Source organism: Stegastes partitus, unplaced genomic scaffold (assembly GCF_000690725.1).
Source record: "Stegastes partitus isolate 25-593 unplaced genomic scaffold, Stegastes_partitus-1.0.2 Scaffold196, whole genome shotgun sequence".
In the NCBI taxonomy this organism is placed as follows: Eukaryota; Metazoa; Chordata; class Actinopteri; family Pomacentridae; genus Stegastes; species Stegastes partitus.
Genome location: NW_007577927.1, coordinates 410,870 through 427,588, shown reverse-complemented (window position 1 = coordinate 427,588; position 16,719 = coordinate 410,870). Strand labels below are relative to the sequence as shown.

Genomic DNA, 16,719 nt, shown 5'->3' with positions numbered 1-16,719 from the left:
CAAACAAACAAACAAACAAAGCAGCCAATCAGCTCCTAGTCCGAGCTAAACTCGGTTCTGTAACGTGCTCACCGAGGTCTTCGTCCTTTTCGTCCATTTCTTGGCGGCTGTGATCGTGAATGAAGCCCAGAGACTCAAAAACAAGAAAAGAAGGAATCAGCTGCACTGGCTGCAGTGTTCCGGTCGGGACTTTCAAAATAAACCTTTATATCCACGTACATACATGAAAAAGAAGCAAACGCTGTAGTTTAGTGGCAGCTACAGTTAATGTGGGTTACACTGACAACGACATACGGACACATCTGTTATTAGAGGGTCTGCCGTTTGTTCATTTACACCGACTTTGTGCAGCGCTCAGCTGTTCCTTCCTCGTTTTATTTTGAAGGGCCGCTCTGTGGACTTCCGTGCTGGCTGCTGTGCTTCAGTGTGACTTGGAGCAGCTGCCGCGCCCACTGTTTACATACCGACCGGTCCACAAGAGTAGAACTGGAGAAAAATCCTGAGATGTGAACGTTTTGAGGCTCCAGAAGCTGCAGCTGGAGTCTGAAGCAAACTGCTTCCTGCTGCTGGTGCTTCCCTGCTCACCTGCACTCACACCTGTCGCTCTCTACCTGCTGGACAGAAGCTTCAAACACTGACTGCCTCCACATGTTGGGTTTCTTCCTGAATTCCAGTTGAATTCAGTCATTTGTTGCTGTGAAGAGAAGCTGCTGATCTCAGACAACAGAACCAGTGTTTCATCAGATGAGCTCCAGACAGACGAGGAGAAGATCCACAGCCGGACTGTTTCCTGGACAGCAGCTGGAGGCCAGAAAAGACCAGGAATAAGAGCATTTTTAGTTTCTGACATAATAAAACACTGTGTTGGTGGAGAGCATCCGAGTGCGTCTGATCTAAAAGAATTAACTGAAGGGACTTAATTAAATGTGCGGCTGCAAGATTCGACTAAATCTGGTTTATTTATTCAGATAAACCTTCAAACTTTGGGTTGTTTAGACAGAATAATGTTGCATTGATATGTTATTGTGTGTAATTTAGATTCAGATTTCTGCGTTAGTTGATTTAAAGCTAAAGTCAAGTCGAATCAGCTTCACAGCTTTCTGATTTCCATCCTCTGTTTGAGCTCAACACACCTGGAATATGCTTCAGATTGTTCAGACTAATGATTAAAACAGGTTTAGTTGCAGAGAGAAGCTGTTTGTTCATCACTAGTGACTGAGAAACATCAACCTGCTGAAGGTCATTAGATTTTATTAGATTTTCCTGGTTGTTCAGATCTTTCTGTCTCCGTTTGACTTCAAAGAAGTGTTTCAGGATTCAAAATAAGAATTTACTGATTGAAACATGATTCTGATGTGCTGACTGTAACATTACAACCTGCACCAGCTTCCGTTTGTTGTTTTTAAGATTTAATTATTGTGAATACACACCTGTTGGTCAGAATTCCAAAAAGGTTCCTGAATGCAACATGGGGGGAAAAAAAGACATGAAAACTATGAAAGAAAATGGAATTAAAACAGGATTTAAATTAAAACCCTGTCTTCATAATTCTGGTAATTAAGTGTGTGACGCTCATGTTTTCCTTTTAAACAATTAAACACCTTCATGTTTCAGGAATCAGCCAATAAACTTGTGTTTGTGCCGATAAGAGTAGATGTGAGTGTGGAGGAGCCGTGTAGCTTCAAGAAGACTGAAACAAACTGTTGTGGTGAATAAACTCTAAACTTCAACAGTTATATTTTACTTTTTAATGAGTCCAGATGGAGATTTAGTCCAAGCAGCGGGCCTAAACTTTGGTTTTATCCTGTAATCTCTTGTAAAAGTTGCTTCATTTACCAGTTTCAGGCTCCATTAAAGGAACGGTTTAAAGGATTTACTGGCATCGAGCTGTAAACGTTTAGGTCACAGCATTCACGTCCACCAGGTGGTTACACTCCACTGACAAGATAATCAAACAGTCTGCAATGTTACAGCAGCACAGATTAAAAAGGAATGAAGGATAATAACAGAAATAAATCAACGTATCCAGATGTACGAGTTCTAAAAAATAAAAATCAGTGTTTGAATGGTTTTACGATGAATAGAAATACTGGTAATGTTTTTGTACAGATTGTACATAAGCAGAGAGACACACGACATCGAACCAGAACATCCTGATGAATGCCTTTACCAACATTTGTTCTTCACAGTTCCGTGATTCACAAGAAAGCAGACGTCAGGAGGAAACACAAAATAAGAAAATGAAGAGACGGAGGTTCACACACAGAGCTCAAGACTTTAAAAACATCACATCTGGATGGGACACAAGTAGTTCAGGGACACTTTGTTTATTCAGCTTCATCTGATTTGTGTGGTATCTGCTATTGTTTTAAAATAATACTGCTAAGTTTTTAAATGTGCTCTCTGAGCTTCATCTGCTCAACTATGCACATACAGAAAATACACACACAAAAAAAGAATTTCTACATCTTTAAATCAGTCCTGATTAGCAAAGACGACAAGAATTCAGTATTAAACACAAACTGTTATGATTTATAACTTTCATTATTTCTGTGAATATCACTGGCATGATGTCATTATTAGTATCATTATTATTATCAGCATTAATAATGATATATTGTCATTATTAATATGTTATTATGATCATTATTGTTGACACGTACTCATAGTAGTGGTGGTATTTACTATTGTTGTTGTTTTTGTAGTTATTGTTGATATTTTTCGTAGTATTTTGTAATTATTGTTATTATGTTATCATATTGAACAGCTTTAGGAATCCCCACATTTTTCTCTGAGACATCGAACGCACCATTTCTTCTTCGCTGCTCCGGAAGTTGTTTCTTCTTCGTCTGTCAGCAGCGACACAACAGTTAGCTGTTAGCCGGTATCCTGCGGAGCTCAGAGACCAGATTCTGACACGGATTTCTGCTCACACGTCCACCATGGTAGGATGGAACAACCGCCGGACGTTTATTTAATAAACCTGTTCGTGTTTTCTCTGTGACTTTTCTCTGTGGAAAGTTTTTTTTTATCGGAGGGATTTTCATACATTGCTAACCGCTGCTAGCTTGTTTATGCTAGTCGGGCGTTGTCAGTAGAACGGTTCAGTTCAGCTTTTACCAGTTTTCTAACACTGATGACAACTAAGCTAAACCAACGATGTGTTTCCTCCCTTTTTTCTGGGTTTTCTGTCACCTTTGAATTCAGTGATGCTGTCTAGTTAAAGGCTAACGTGTGTTTTTGTCAGGCTGAAGTGGAGGAAACCCTGAAGAGGATCCAGGGCCAGAAGGGAGTTCAGGGCATCATCATCGTCAACTCAGAAGGTAAAACAAGGTTAATGAAGCTGTAGTTTAGGAGCCTGTCACTGTGGGTCTCTGCTGCTGTTTGCAGGTCGTCATGGGGGACACCTCTTGTTACTTAGCAACCGTAACTCCGCCCATTTACACCGATGTGGTTCGTTTCTGTCTCATAAACAAACCAACAGACGCTCTGAAGAGTGTCCCCTCAAAGTCCAGTGGTTATAAATGATATCCTCCCTTAAGAACTTCTGAGTGGAACAGGAGAGTTTTCCCCTGTAAGACTAAGATGACTGCAAATTCAGCTCCAAAGTAGAACCTCAAAAAGTCCAGCTGTGGTTCCCATCAGTCCACCTGCATGAACATGGTTCTACAACGAGCTGAGAGCAGCAGAACCTTCTCAGTTCTGGACCTATGGACTGTGTCTATGTCTGCATCATGGCTCCACATGGAGAAGACCTGAACAGAGGAGGAGAAACATCTGACTGAGAGACTGGACAGAGATGGAAAAGGATCCAGAAGATCAGTGAGCAGCTAGAACCCAGTGCAGCCCAGTGTGAGCAGGAACCAGGAGGTCCAGAAGGAGCCATAGCAGCACTGATCAGGACTGCAGGGGTCGTCCTCCTACAATGACTCCACGGACAGTCAACTACTGTCACTATGGAGCTGTGAACACCAGACAAAGGCAGGTGCTTCAGACTTGGCACAGGGCTTATCAATGGAGACCAGAGTTAGTGTGAAGCTCACACAGTGTGAAGGACACTTCAGAACATCAGCCTCTATGGACGGAAGACCAGAACTAAACCTGGCTGCTGCTCACAGCTAAACTTCCACATCAAAGTTCACCAAAGAACATGAACAGAAGCCTGATGGATGCTGGAGAACATCCTCTGGTCAGATGGAGATCAATGTGTTGGGCTCACATGGAGTCCAGATGTTTGGTGTGAACCTGACCAGGACCACCACAGTGGATGCATGGTCCTGACAGTGAAGCACGGAGGTGGCAGCATCATGATATGGGGCTGCATGAGGGCAGAAGGTGTTGATGACGTTTCTAGAAGCTCCATGAATGTCTGAGGATGAACCAGGATACTGGCTGACCAGATGAAGAAGAGGAACATTCCAGCAGGAGAACATCCAGAGAACAACATCATCAAGAGCTTCTACACCAGAACCAAGTGGAACCAGGACCTGGACCGTGTGACTCCTGGTCTGAGTCCAACAGAAGCCCTTTGAGGTGTTTTAAAGAGAAAAGTGGAGCAACAGAACCCCTCCAGCAAAGAGTAGCTAGAAAAAAGTCTCTAAAGAACAGAACATCTCTACGTCTCCTCCATGCCGAGGACGATTCAGTCTGTTACTGATGATGATGAACATGGAGCTACAAGATATGGGGGAAAAAAAAAGAGATTAAATTCTTAATAATGAGGGAAGCTGAGCTCCTGCTGTAGAGCCTGAATGTTTAACACATGTAAGAATTAAGCAGCTGCTGGAGATGCTGCAGTCCTGAACCGTCTGAAGTTTACACACCAAGTCTCACACTGTGAATATCACCTAATAAAACCAAAGATCGCTGTGTTTCTGCTGCTTGACTGAGTTAAAGATCCAGTACTCATTCATATTAAATACTGATGTGACACTGTGGAGCTGAAAAACCCAGAAAGCATCAAGAAAACTTTGTGATGCTCCAGATAGAAAACAGAACTTCAGAGGGAGGATTACAGCTCTGCAGCTTTAAGCAAACCCGTCTTCCTTTAATAGCATCAAAACTCTGTTCACATGAAGAGTTTTTGTGCCTTCAGTGTGTGAATCTATGTTTTCTGCTCAGGAATCCCCATCAAGACGACTCTGGACAACTCGAGTACGGTGCAGTACGCCGGTCTGATCCACCAGCTGGTGATGAAGGCCCGGAGCACGGTCCGAGACATCGACCCCCAGAACGACCTCACCTTCCTCCGGGTTCGGTCCAAGAAGAACGAGATCATGATTGCTCCAGGTCAGAACTGTGTGAATAACTTATCTGTCCATCACAGTAATTCAATACATGCATGTAAACTTCATATCAGTCAGATGAGGAGAGGATCCAGGTTAAAATGCTCAGTTTCTCTTCTACACTTTGGTTCCAGACACTTTTTTTCAACATGTTCATGATCTTAAATTCCAATAAATCAGTGTAGAAGTAGTTTTTGTCCATCTTCACCCCCAAACACAGACAGTTTGGGTTCAGTTTTGTTTTTTTAAATCGTGCCAGAAACAAGCGTTTGGAATGAATGAGTTCATTTGCTATATCGTTAGTTTCTGTTCAGACAAATAAGACGTGAAACCATCTGAGAGGAGACGACAGCGTTTATAAGCAGCAGCACCACAAACCTCTCACAGCAGCTTTGCATCCGTTTGTGTAACTTTGCATGAAAGCTTGAGCAACCAAAGTTGTGCTGACGAACATCGGAGGTAGGAAGTGTGTCGCAGGGAGTCCGGGACAGAAAGTAGCGCCAGAGTCCAGGACAGTGGGCGGTAAAGTTTATCCTCCAGCAGCAGCAGCGTTTCCAGCTGAGTGCCGTCAGATGAAGTCACTGATTACCAGCTTCTGTTTATTTAAAAGATTCTGGTTCTGATTCTGCAGAACCTTTATCTACTGACCAGAGTTCCACCTTCAGACTGAATGTTCCAGAGGTCCAGGTCCTTGAAGTCCACAGAGGAGGGTCCAGATTGATCACTTTAATGGACTTTTTCCATCATTTCTGAGCCTCAGAACTTCATCAGTACAGCAGATAGACACATGACATTTAGGAGGAAGAACACATCTGGGTTCTAGTAGAACCTGACACCAGATCAGTTCTACATCCATCCAGGTGTCTCAGTCTGAACACTGGACCTGGTTCTGGTCATTCCTTTATAACCAACTAGTTTCATGTCTCATAATTTGTCCTAAATACCTCCAACATGTTTCAATTTGCCCTGACGCCTCGAGAAAAATGACAAAAACGTTCCCAAAGTGACTAAACCCTTCACAAAGTTAAACAACTTCACTAAAAAATTACTCAAAAACTGTCCAGAATGAGCCAGAATTGATCAAAATTAAACTAAAATGCCTCAAAACTGAACCGAAATGACTGAAATCTTGTTCAAAATGTTAGAAAGCAATCAGATTTCACAGAAGAACAAAACATGTCGTTGTGTCTACTCGTTCTGCGATACGTTTCCTGATCTAAATGCTCGAGTGGTTTAGTTTTTGTGTGGCTTCTTCTTCAGATAACACAGAAGCATGTGAGAACTTTTACATCCTGGTTACTGGACCGTGTTCCTCTGTTGTCCTTCACAGATAAGGACTACTTCCTGATCGTCATCCAGAACCCGTCAGACTGAAGCTGAGGGAGCTGCAGCCCGACTCTTTGTTCTCTTTTGTTTCATATTTAAAAAGAAAACGGCCAAACTTTTTATTTTGTCCCCAGTAGCCCTACAGATCCCGTTCACCTGAAGCTTCTCCTGCACGAGGAGGCGACAGCAGACGACGGATGGTTTCTGTTTCCACGTTTCATCATTCCAGGTCTCCTCTCTGGGTTTGCTGACGTAGTTATAAGTAAAGCTGGAGGAGAACCGTCTGCACAGCTCTTGGGTGTTCGGGTTTGTTCTGCTCCGGTCGGTATTTATTTAGCTGGCAGCAGATGTTAGCAGAGAACGACACTACGAACCCTCTGAGCACGTTTCTGTTTGTCGTTTGTCACGAGTGAAGACATTAAAAAGTCAAAATGGCCTCCTGGTGCTGTGTTCTTTGTCCTTCTTCAGTGAACAAACTCCAGGTTTCATTTCACACCAGATTCATCCGTTTTCATGCATCCGAGACGTGAAGCTGCTTTAAAAGGAAGCAGCAGAACAGACGGATCATAATGATTTGTGAATAAACTTTGACTTTTTGATGTTTGGTTGAAGGTGATTTCTGCTTCACATTTTTCTATTTTAACTCATTTTAAAGTTTCAGTATCTCCAGAAATAAAACTCCCACAGATGAGAAATGTGCAGAAAAGCAGCATGTATATAACATATAACACATATGTTCTGTATCCACATGAAGACACTGAGAGGAACTTTGTAAACTGGCTTAGGATGAACTTTCTACAACTTCTCTGGTTGTTTTAGGTGCAGTTGTGCTCATTTTGCTTCTCTGTGGGATTATTCGAGCCTGTTCTCATACAACTCAGTAGGACCTTTGCAGTGAGACGCCGGTACACTGATGCAGAGGGTTTTTGAGCTGCCAGGAGCAGCTAAAGCAGGAAGAACAGCTCCATGTGATGCTGTGGGCTGAATCCTGCTGCAGTCTTTGGGTTTGTTTTGGATCCGTTTGGGCTCTTTTTTTCTTTTTTATCTCTTTGCGGTTCTTCTCTGCCGTGCTGTGGTCCATTTGTCATTTCCTGACCGTTTCGTGTCCTCTTGTCAGAGGGATTAAACAACAAGAGTGAAGAGCAGCAGCTTGATGTGACAGCTCTGGGCTCATGTCCAGTCTGCAGTAAACATCACACCTATGATGTTTAATGTTAGAAACCAGCACTGTTTAACAGCGGGTAGAAGCTGTGCTGTTGTAATAAAATGATAATAACAGTCATAAAAATAAATAAAAGCTTCTGTCGGGTTATTATTTTTTTTAAAAGGCGGCGGTCCCTTTAAGGGCGGCCGGTGACGTCAGCGCTGCTTTACTGGCTTTGTTTGTCCGTCCGAGCCTCAGACCGAGCGGAGACTCCGAGGCTCCTCCAGCACCGACACAGCGACACGCCGAGCACCGAGCACCACCGCCGGGCCCACACCGAGCTACGAGCCCCCTCCACAGACATGCCGTCCGACAGGCCCTTCAAGCAGCGGAGGACATTCGGTAAGAAGGCGGCGGAAGGAGCCGCAGCGAGCGGTTAGCCGGCCCGTTAGCCACCTAGCTCAGCCCGTCTGTTGACAAGCAGCAACACGGAGCGTTGTGTTGTTGTTGTTGTTTTTTTGTGTTGTTGTGGCGGAAAACAGCTGTCTGAAACTCCCATCTACAGCAACACGGACAGGAAGAGAAGCCCCGGGCTGTCCAGCTGGGAGACAATAGATGTTTACGGCGCTAATTAAAGCTGCAACCAACATGTTAAAGTGGCTGTTAAAGGCCATCTGGGTCAGAGGAGCTGGCGGAGGCCCGGAGGCAGCAGCTAGCAGCTAGCTACCTGCTAGTAGCTATCTGGTAGCATTCAGTGTTTGCTGCTTTAAGGAAAACAACATGTGCTGACACATTATCCAGTACACGTGTTCACTGATTTATGGTGTAACCTGAAGCCCCGTACTGGGTGAAGGAGGAGCCCCAGTCCGACCATTGCATAATCCGACCAAACTGAGAAACACCTGGACATGAGCAGCAACAAACCCCTGAAATACATCCGAGTATGTGCTGCTGTAAAGTTAAACTATCACGTATCACGGCCTCAAACGGACCTTTTATGATGTTGTTCTGTGGTTTCACACTGACACACATTCCTGCTTTGTCATCCAACAGTAAACAGCCTCCAGCAAAGTAAACACACCTTTACTTAATCAATTAGCAGACACTGATTTACTACACGATTTAAATGGAATATATTCAGCAGCATCAGGACCCAGGATGTCCCCGTTTGGCTCCTGGTCTACAGGATGATGTTCCCTCCTGACAGCAGGAGGAACAAAGCGGATCCACCAGGAATGGGTCCATAAGGATTAGTTCTCTATCGATTAATCCGTCAAGTGTTGTCTTGATTAGCAGATTCATTTAAACTAATGTTCATCCCAAGAAAAAAACAGCAAAATGACTGATTTATTTTCACAGACTGTGTGATGCAGCGCAGTAAAGAAAAGATTTACACATTAAAGGGCTACAAGGGAAACTCCAACATGAAAACAACCCATTTAAGTCAGCTCCAAAAGAAATCTATCAAAGTTCTCTACAGTAACAAAATAAAGAAGCTATTTGTGTATGTTTTGTGTTATTATTGTGCAGCTTTAAATTCTAAGACAAAACAGCTGGTTTCACTGCACAGCCGTCAAATCATGTGACTGTTGGCTATAAAAGAGGGTTTAAGAGGTTAGAAGAAGTTTTAAATGACGGCTGGTGAACACGTCATCTTGATTCGCTGCACTTCAGTCGCTGTTCTGTATTCGTTTTGCTGCCAACAGCAGAATACAGTCACAAGCACAGATTTATTGAGTTCAGCTGTAATCAGAGCGTAATGAGCACAGAGAGCAGGAGAGAAGCCCACTGACGGACGGACTGCTGCAATCCGACATCCAAACTCTGCTCAGTGTTTGTTTCTGTAACAATTTAAAGTCCTCCCTGACTTTAGAGGCCGACCAACGGCATCATGATCCATCAATCAGACGATGCTGAAGACTGACTCTGGTTATGATGAACCGAATCAAACAGCAAACACGCAGTGATGTTGACACACCAGGTTCACTGATGAAGTCGACTAATCGCTTCAGCTCTAGACGTTTAAATTCACAGCCAGGGAGGAGAATTACACCAACAGCAGGACTGGAACATGAGATCATCTCATTTGTGATGCGTTCAGATGTGCACAAAAAGGTCTGTTGTAATAAATAGAATCACAGTCAAGCGTCAGAAACATCCAAACAGAGGAGCTCATTCTCACCTCACCTGAGCTTTGAACCCTGACGCTGCTTCTAGACGGGTTTCCAATAATGTTGGAAAACAACCAGTGCAGGGATGAAAGGTGGCGTTGACACTGGAGCACGTGATCCGGCCACGACGTGGAGCTACGTCTGCATATTAATGGATCAGATGAGAAGAAAACAAAGAGAAGAGTGTCAGTCATACGGAGACGCTGCTAATTAATGAGTGAATAGTTTAATTGGGAGGAAACTGATTGTTCTTGTGAACATGAAAACTTAAAAAAAAATGGAGGAAATTAGTAAAACAATGCAGCAACTAACGACCTTTTTTATCGGTTGATTATTCTCCTTATTAAATTGACAGTAATTTGGTCTCTATGTCAAAAAACGGGGAAAAATATTCAGTTTACTCTCACAGAGGAGCAAAGAAACCAGAAACTATCCACATTTTAGAGGCAGCAGTCACAGAATTTAGACTTTTTAAAACAGATTAATCGATTATTTGAATAGCTGGCAATTATTGTAATCACTGACAACTAGTTGATGAATCATCACAGCTCTGATGTTGCTGCATGAATGTGCATTTTGATGAAGTAAGACTGACTTCTGTTTGGATTGTCGGTGATAAACTGCGAGCGTAGACGTTCTGAGATGGCGGTGAAGCAGTCACGATGCCTCTTTGTTTGTTTCTGTGGGATTAGCCGATTTATCAGTTAATTAGTTCCACGACAGATTAGGTAGCGCTTTATCGGCAGCAGATAAGAAATAATGGCTGTTTCTTAAGGACTTGAAGCTTTTCTTTTAACTGAACCTGCATGTTTCTGACTTTCGACTGTTGATTAAACAAAATAATACATTTAATATGAAAATGTTCAAGAAAACTAACGTGCAGGTTGATGGACGGTGAAAATGGGCATCATATGAATACATTTATGAATCTGACCTGAACCAGGAAGTATTACAATTGAGGATATTACAGCTTCATTACTGATAAAGACTGTTTTTTAATTCGGGTTTGTGTCTTTTGTCCACAGCTGACCGGTGCAAAGAGGTCCAGCAGATCCGAGAGCAGCACCCAAACAAGATCCCTGTAAGCTGTTCAATCAATCAATAAATCTAGCTTTAATCGTAGCTAAGGCTAGTTGTTGCTATCTCAGCTTTACTTGGCTATGGCTGTGCAGCTAACTGTTTTTTTTCTAGGCTAGCAACCCAAAGTTAAAGAGTTGTGTTTTGTTATTTTAATTAGTTAGATTAACCAACTGAAAAAAAACAAAATGTCCTCTGAAGTCAGTAATTGAACTTAGCTATCGTTTTAGCTTAACCTAGCTGCCATTTAGAGTTCCGTCTGTGACTTTAGCTTTGTAGTTAGCTGTTTATGATTTTAGCCGTGCAGTTAGCCTTCTTTCTGTAACTGTAGCTTTGTGGTTAGCCATCGCTCTATGACATTAGCTATGTAGTTAGCAGTCTATCTATGACATTAGCTATGCAGTTAGCTGTCTTTTTATAACATTAGCTGTGTAGTTAGCCGTCTGTCTGTGACATTAGCTATGCAGTTAGCATCTATCTGTGACTGGATAGGTAGCTGGCTTTCTGTTGGCCACGTAGGTAAACGTCTGCAGCTGTAACACTAGTTGTGTAGTTATTTGTCTTTTCATGCAGCTGCTGTGTTGACAAGTCCTTCAGCTCACAGTAGACCACAGACACCATACAGCTGCTCACACAGTGAAACAGAAGATCACATCTGGTCCTACATGGGCCTGTGCAGGAGAGCATGGTGGTGGATCCAGACGTGCTGTGTTTGTGTCTGCAGGTGATCATTGAGAGGTATAAGGGAGAGAAGCAGCTTCCTGTGTTGGACAAGACCAAGTTCCTGGTTCCTGATCACGTCAACATGAGTGAGCTGGTCAAGATCATCAGGTGAGCGAGCACACGTTTAAATACAGCAACACAAGAATAAAAACAGCCAGTCAGACACGCTGCAGGTTAAGCTAAGCTGTGTGTGGTCACATACGTGGAGCTGTCGGTGTTCTACATACGTCAGGTAGGTGCAGTGTGTCGGCAGCACGTTTACGGTCTTCTGCTGCTTCCAGACCAGAGGAGGAGAAATAAAGCCTCACCGCTGGTCCAGCCACAGAGTAATGGGCCAGTAAATGAAGATGTCACTGTCCAGCAGCCCAGAGCTACAATAAACCGTCATATGCCTGGTCGTCAGCAGCCGTAAACGCTGAAGAGGCAGAAACAGAGAAGGCTCTTCTATGTGGAAGATTTAAACCAACCGTAAAAGTTAATAAGCCGTATATCTGTCCCACAAACAGTCAGCAGGTCGGAGATTCATTTCAGAAGAACCTCGACCAAGACAAGAGTTCAGGAAGTCGAGAGACGAGTCAGGAGGGGAAGTGTGAGAACGCTGGAGCTGAAAATCAGACGACGGAGATAAAACTGGGTTCTGTTTGATATTCTGATGTTTGCATTCAGTCGGCTTAGGCATTTTTAAACACGCATTTAGATCATGTACGTTGTTCAGCTGTTTCCATTCTGACCTTCCAAACATTTGGTGGTCCAGCAGAACCAAGTCTGTGGCCGGGTTCTGTCTGAGCCTTTCAGCCTGCAGCTAACAGCAGAGTGAATTAAACGCCTGCTTCATTTGTAATGAGGTCTAACGAGGCCGTTATCTTGTGTCTTCAATCAACCTTAAACTCCTGGAACCGGATGAACAGCAGCTGATGGTTCAGCCCGTTGGTTCTGCAGTAGTGTAAATGTTCTGGTCTGTTCATCGGGTTCAGTCACAGGTTAAATAAACGACAGTCAAACACTCACCTGCCGTGGAATCAAACCGTGGCTCAGCGTTCCTCCTTCACGGCTCAGAAAACGCTCTGAAAACATTTCTGCAACGTACTCCAGACCCGGCCCGTCCGTTTAAACGTTCAGAACGTCCCAGATGCTCACGCTTCAAACAGCTCTGCTGAATGTGCAGCTGCCCGGTCCAGCAGGTGAGTCCACTTAGACGTTAGCTCACCTGCTGCTGCTCCTCCATTGGTCAGGATCTCTACGTCAGCTCTCATTGGCTCCTGATCTTTTCAGCTGGTGTGGGTTTCCTGATGTTGAGGTTGCTGATTTGGCTCCTGGACACCTCGACCAATCAGGCGGCTGCACACCAAGGCGGGACAAATATCTACTGGAATATGGAAAATATCCAGATTGTAGGATATTTTGATTCATAAAAACTGTCCCGACGTCATAAATGGAGCAAAGAAACCAGGTTTATGTCACAGACTGCAGCAGAAACACACATTTTATACTAAATTAGTTCAATGAAGGAGAAAAAAGGCAGCAAAGGTTGTTTTTATTCATTTATTCTTCCATGATATTTAAGTTTTTCTGACACTGAACCAGTGAGCAGCAGCTGAACCTCCTGGTCTCTTCACAGTCATAAACCTCCATCACTCATCACTGGGTAGCTTCTGAACCTCAGGAGGAGGTCTGACCAGGACCAGTCGTGCTTTATGCATGTTTTATAGGATTTAATCTCTGATATCTAAATTATTTCAGTAAAGTTACACCAATAACATCACTGTAGGGGCTGAACTTCAATCTTTAATATTGTTACGTTCTCATAATGCCAGTTATCGTCTGTTTTATTTAAAATCACAGGAAACATACCAGCTGTTTCCTGTATTTGACCCGTTAACGGATTATCTCGTCTAAAAACGATGCATTCGTTAAAAACGTTGCAGCGTCTGTGTCGTCGCTCACGTCGGCTAATGGCAGCAGGGTGGAGGTTTTACCTGAGACTGGACACGTGATGGAGGAACAACAGAATCACCCCGACCCAGCTATGGAGTAAAACCTCCAGAACCAGCACCACAGTAGCTCCTGACCTGGACACCAGTTATAGTCCCGTACAGTCGGGTTTCCATCCCTAACGTGTGAATGGATCACGTCACATGACACCATGAATAACACTTAAAGCCCAGATTTAGACTTGTTAGGGTTGGTACATAAGACCCAGCAGCTGACTCTTGTGGTTCCTCTTCCAGGCGCCGGCTGCAGCTGAACCCCACCCAGGCCTTCTTCCTGCTGGTCAACCAGCACAGCATGGTGTCCGTCTCCACGTCCATCTCTGAGATCTACGAGCAGGAGAGGGACGAGGACGGCTTCCTCTACATGGTCTACGCCTCGCAGGAGACCTTCGGCTGCTAGGGAGGGGGAGCTGGGGGAGGTGGAGGGAGAGGACGGGGTGGAGGTCCAGGAGGACGCCTCCTCCTCCTCCTCGCTGTGGTCAGTCATTAAAGCCGGAGGAGCTGCTGCTGCTTCCATCTTCTTCTTGTTTGTTCTGATCCAGACACCACCAGGTGGAGGTGAGACGCCTGTACAGCTGCTTTAGTCTCGGTCCTTCACACTCGTTAGCTGAAGCTGAAGCAGGCGTCCAGACTCGGCTCCTCTCCTCCGTCTGGAAGCTAGACACTAGATTTTTTAACTCACCTTTTTAATTGGTAGATCTTAGCCATCGTTTAGTTGGTAGTTTGTTTGCCTCATACGTGTTCTGTCAGCCTGAAGCTCACCTGGCCAACCTGCTGCTGGCTACCGAGTAGCTGACAATCAGGCTCAGCAGCACCGCCCCGTAGACATGTACAGTACAGGCCTGTCTTATACATGGCTATGGTCACCGCGGCCCGCTCGGCCGCCGCCGCCGCGGTGATGTCACACGTGCAATACCCCCCCCCCCTCCCCAAAACCACGCCTCCTGTGGGCGGAGTCATATCACCAGGCCCCGCCTCCCTGTACAGACACCGTAACGTACGAACCGCTCGTTCACACACAAGGGAACTAGCGTTAGCATTAGCATTAGCACCGCTCCACCTCCGTTAAGAGCACAAAGGCCTCAGCGCTCAGCGCCACCAGGCGGCTGGACACGGTTCGCTCCGACGCAGCTGCTAGCTGGGTGTTAGCATCCACAGCCCCTTTCAGACATGAGCTGCACAACATCTCTGCTCCATGGGGTTGTTCAGGGGTTGTTTCAAGGCTCCTCCCAGCAGAGAGTAGATACCAGTCACAGACCGGGTCGAACCAGAACATCATATAAATGAGCTGAAGTCAGGGTCCATCCCGTCTCCTCACAGGGACGCCTCATAGTGGTTCTGTCTGTAAGCAGCAGCTCGGTTCTGCAGGTATTTAATCAGAGGAAGAGCTCCTGAGCAGCTGGACAATGGTCCAGACCCGTCACTGCTCTGACCCGGTGCTGCTGTCACACTCAGCTTCCTTGTTCCTCTGGCGTCAGGTTTGGTGCTAAAACAAAGAAAACTCCTTCCACCAATCACACGGTCCCGTCGATCCGGTACACCGACACCGTGAGACGCCGTCGGGTCATCGCAGGTCGTCTGAAAGGGGCTTTGGGTTCTGACTGGTCGCTGGTTCGGAGCGACGGGAGGACGGTCACGGCCGATCCTCCTGTTTGTGTTCACAGTAAATCAGAATGAACCCGTGGAGCAGCGAGCGGACCTCCCAGAAACACTACAGTAGCATAGCGCCACCAGGTGTGTTATGTAGGACATGAACGAGCTTCTTTTGCACATGAATTAATAGGATTATAGAAGAGTTGGCATAGAGCTGATGTTGTAGGACTTCCTGTGTCTGTCGTCTTTCTGCCTTCTCTCTAACAGCAGCTGGAGACTGGAGGCTGTGCTGCACTACCACATGCATGTTCTCTTCCTTTTTTTTTATAAACGTATGTTGATTTTACGCTATAACTGTTTTGACTGAGATGTTTCTTCCCAAACCAAAAACTGAACAGAAGGAGAGTATGTTTGAAGCAGACGGCGGATAGAAAGCGATCATGTAACCGAGCTGCGTTACCAAGTGTGTTCCTTTAGCTCCTGTTTGTACATAGACGCCTCATTCAAAGCATTTGCCAATAAATAAATGAATAAAAAGAAAACGTTGCCTTTAAAGTCGATGCGTCTTTTTTTGATTCTGTTTGTGTTATTGTTAAATGAGTCCAGCAGGGGGCGCCAAACTGGACAACAAACGAAGAAGAAATAATCAGATCATTTAACAGTCTGAAGGAGTTTAAAAAGAGTAAAAAAGGTTTCATAATACTCTTAAATTCAGTTAAGCAAACATTCACTATAAGAGGTTTTTTATTTTATTGTGTCAAAACTGGATAAAAACATTTTTAAGCATTTTCTGCAGTTAATGATTAATTGTTGCCATTTCAGGGAGGTTATTTTCTGTCATTAACTAATTGTTTGGTCAGTACAGTGTCGGAGAAAGAGCTCAAAATCCACAAAATATTAAACGCACGATTATTTAGGACAAGAAAAAAAAAAGCTCAGATGTTTGTGTGATGAACTGGAACTTAATTTCACTGATAATTTCACTTTAAATCTTTATATTCAACCTGCTTTCCAAAGCAAACGTCTGAGAAATGTGAGATTCTTGCTGCAGCTCTGCAGGTTTTCATTTATTTTTCTTTATGAAACAGGAACTAAACTAGAGTCTGAGGCAGTAAAAAGCTTTTAAAGGGCATTAATTTGGTAATCAAGTCGTTTTTCCATCACTTTAAGATAAACAACCAACAATAATTCCTCCTAATATCAGTAACTAATCAATAAAAGTGACCAGAAGCCTCCAAGCATTTAAATAATTGAAGGACCACATATCAACCTTATAACAGTGAAGAAGTTTTTTTCCCAGAAAGGATGAAAAACCAAATTTTAACAAAAAAAAAGTTAAAGTATTTAATTTTAAGTTAACATTTTGAGTAACTCCTGCTGGTTATTCATCGTATTTTACAGTCTGATAA

General features: G+C 44.1%; 3 protein-coding genes across 3 annotated transcripts in view; 2 read left to right on the top strand and 1 right to left on the bottom strand.

The window, feature by feature from the left end:
* ssuh2.1 (ssu-2 homolog, tandem duplicate 1) overlaps positions 1-149 on the bottom strand; it is a 17,664-nt gene extending 17,515 nt beyond the window's left edge. Inside the window, exon 1 of the mRNA XM_008280482.1 lies at positions 73-149. Within this exon, the coding sequence (XP_008278704.1) occupies positions 73-97 (25 nt within the window). The 5' untranslated portion in view covers positions 98-149. The remainder of the gene's footprint in view (positions 1-72) is intronic.
* A 2,675-nt stretch (positions 150-2,824) lies between these two features.
* On the top strand, positions 2,825-7,047 carry dynlrb1 (dynein, light chain, roadblock-type 1). The gene is made up of 4 exons (XM_008280481.1): positions 2,825-2,945; positions 3,248-3,323; positions 5,122-5,289; positions 6,616-7,047. Exons 1-4 carry the CDS (start codon positions 2,943-2,945, stop codon positions 6,657-6,659), a joined length of 291 nt encoding a protein of 96 aa, XP_008278703.1. The 5' UTR covers positions 2,825-2,942; the 3' UTR covers positions 6,660-7,047.
* Positions 7,048-7,990: 943 nt separating this feature from the next.
* map1lc3a (microtubule-associated protein 1 light chain 3 alpha) lies at positions 7,991-15,865 on the top strand. Its single transcript, XM_008280480.1, has 4 exons — positions 7,991-8,157; positions 10,952-11,007; positions 11,728-11,834; positions 13,955-15,865. The coding sequence occupies exons 1-4, from the start codon at positions 8,118-8,120 to the stop codon at positions 14,115-14,117; spliced, it is 366 nt and encodes a 121-aa protein (XP_008278702.1). The 5' UTR covers positions 7,991-8,117; the 3' UTR covers positions 14,118-15,865.
* The last annotated feature ends 854 nt before the right edge of the window (positions 15,866-16,719 follow it).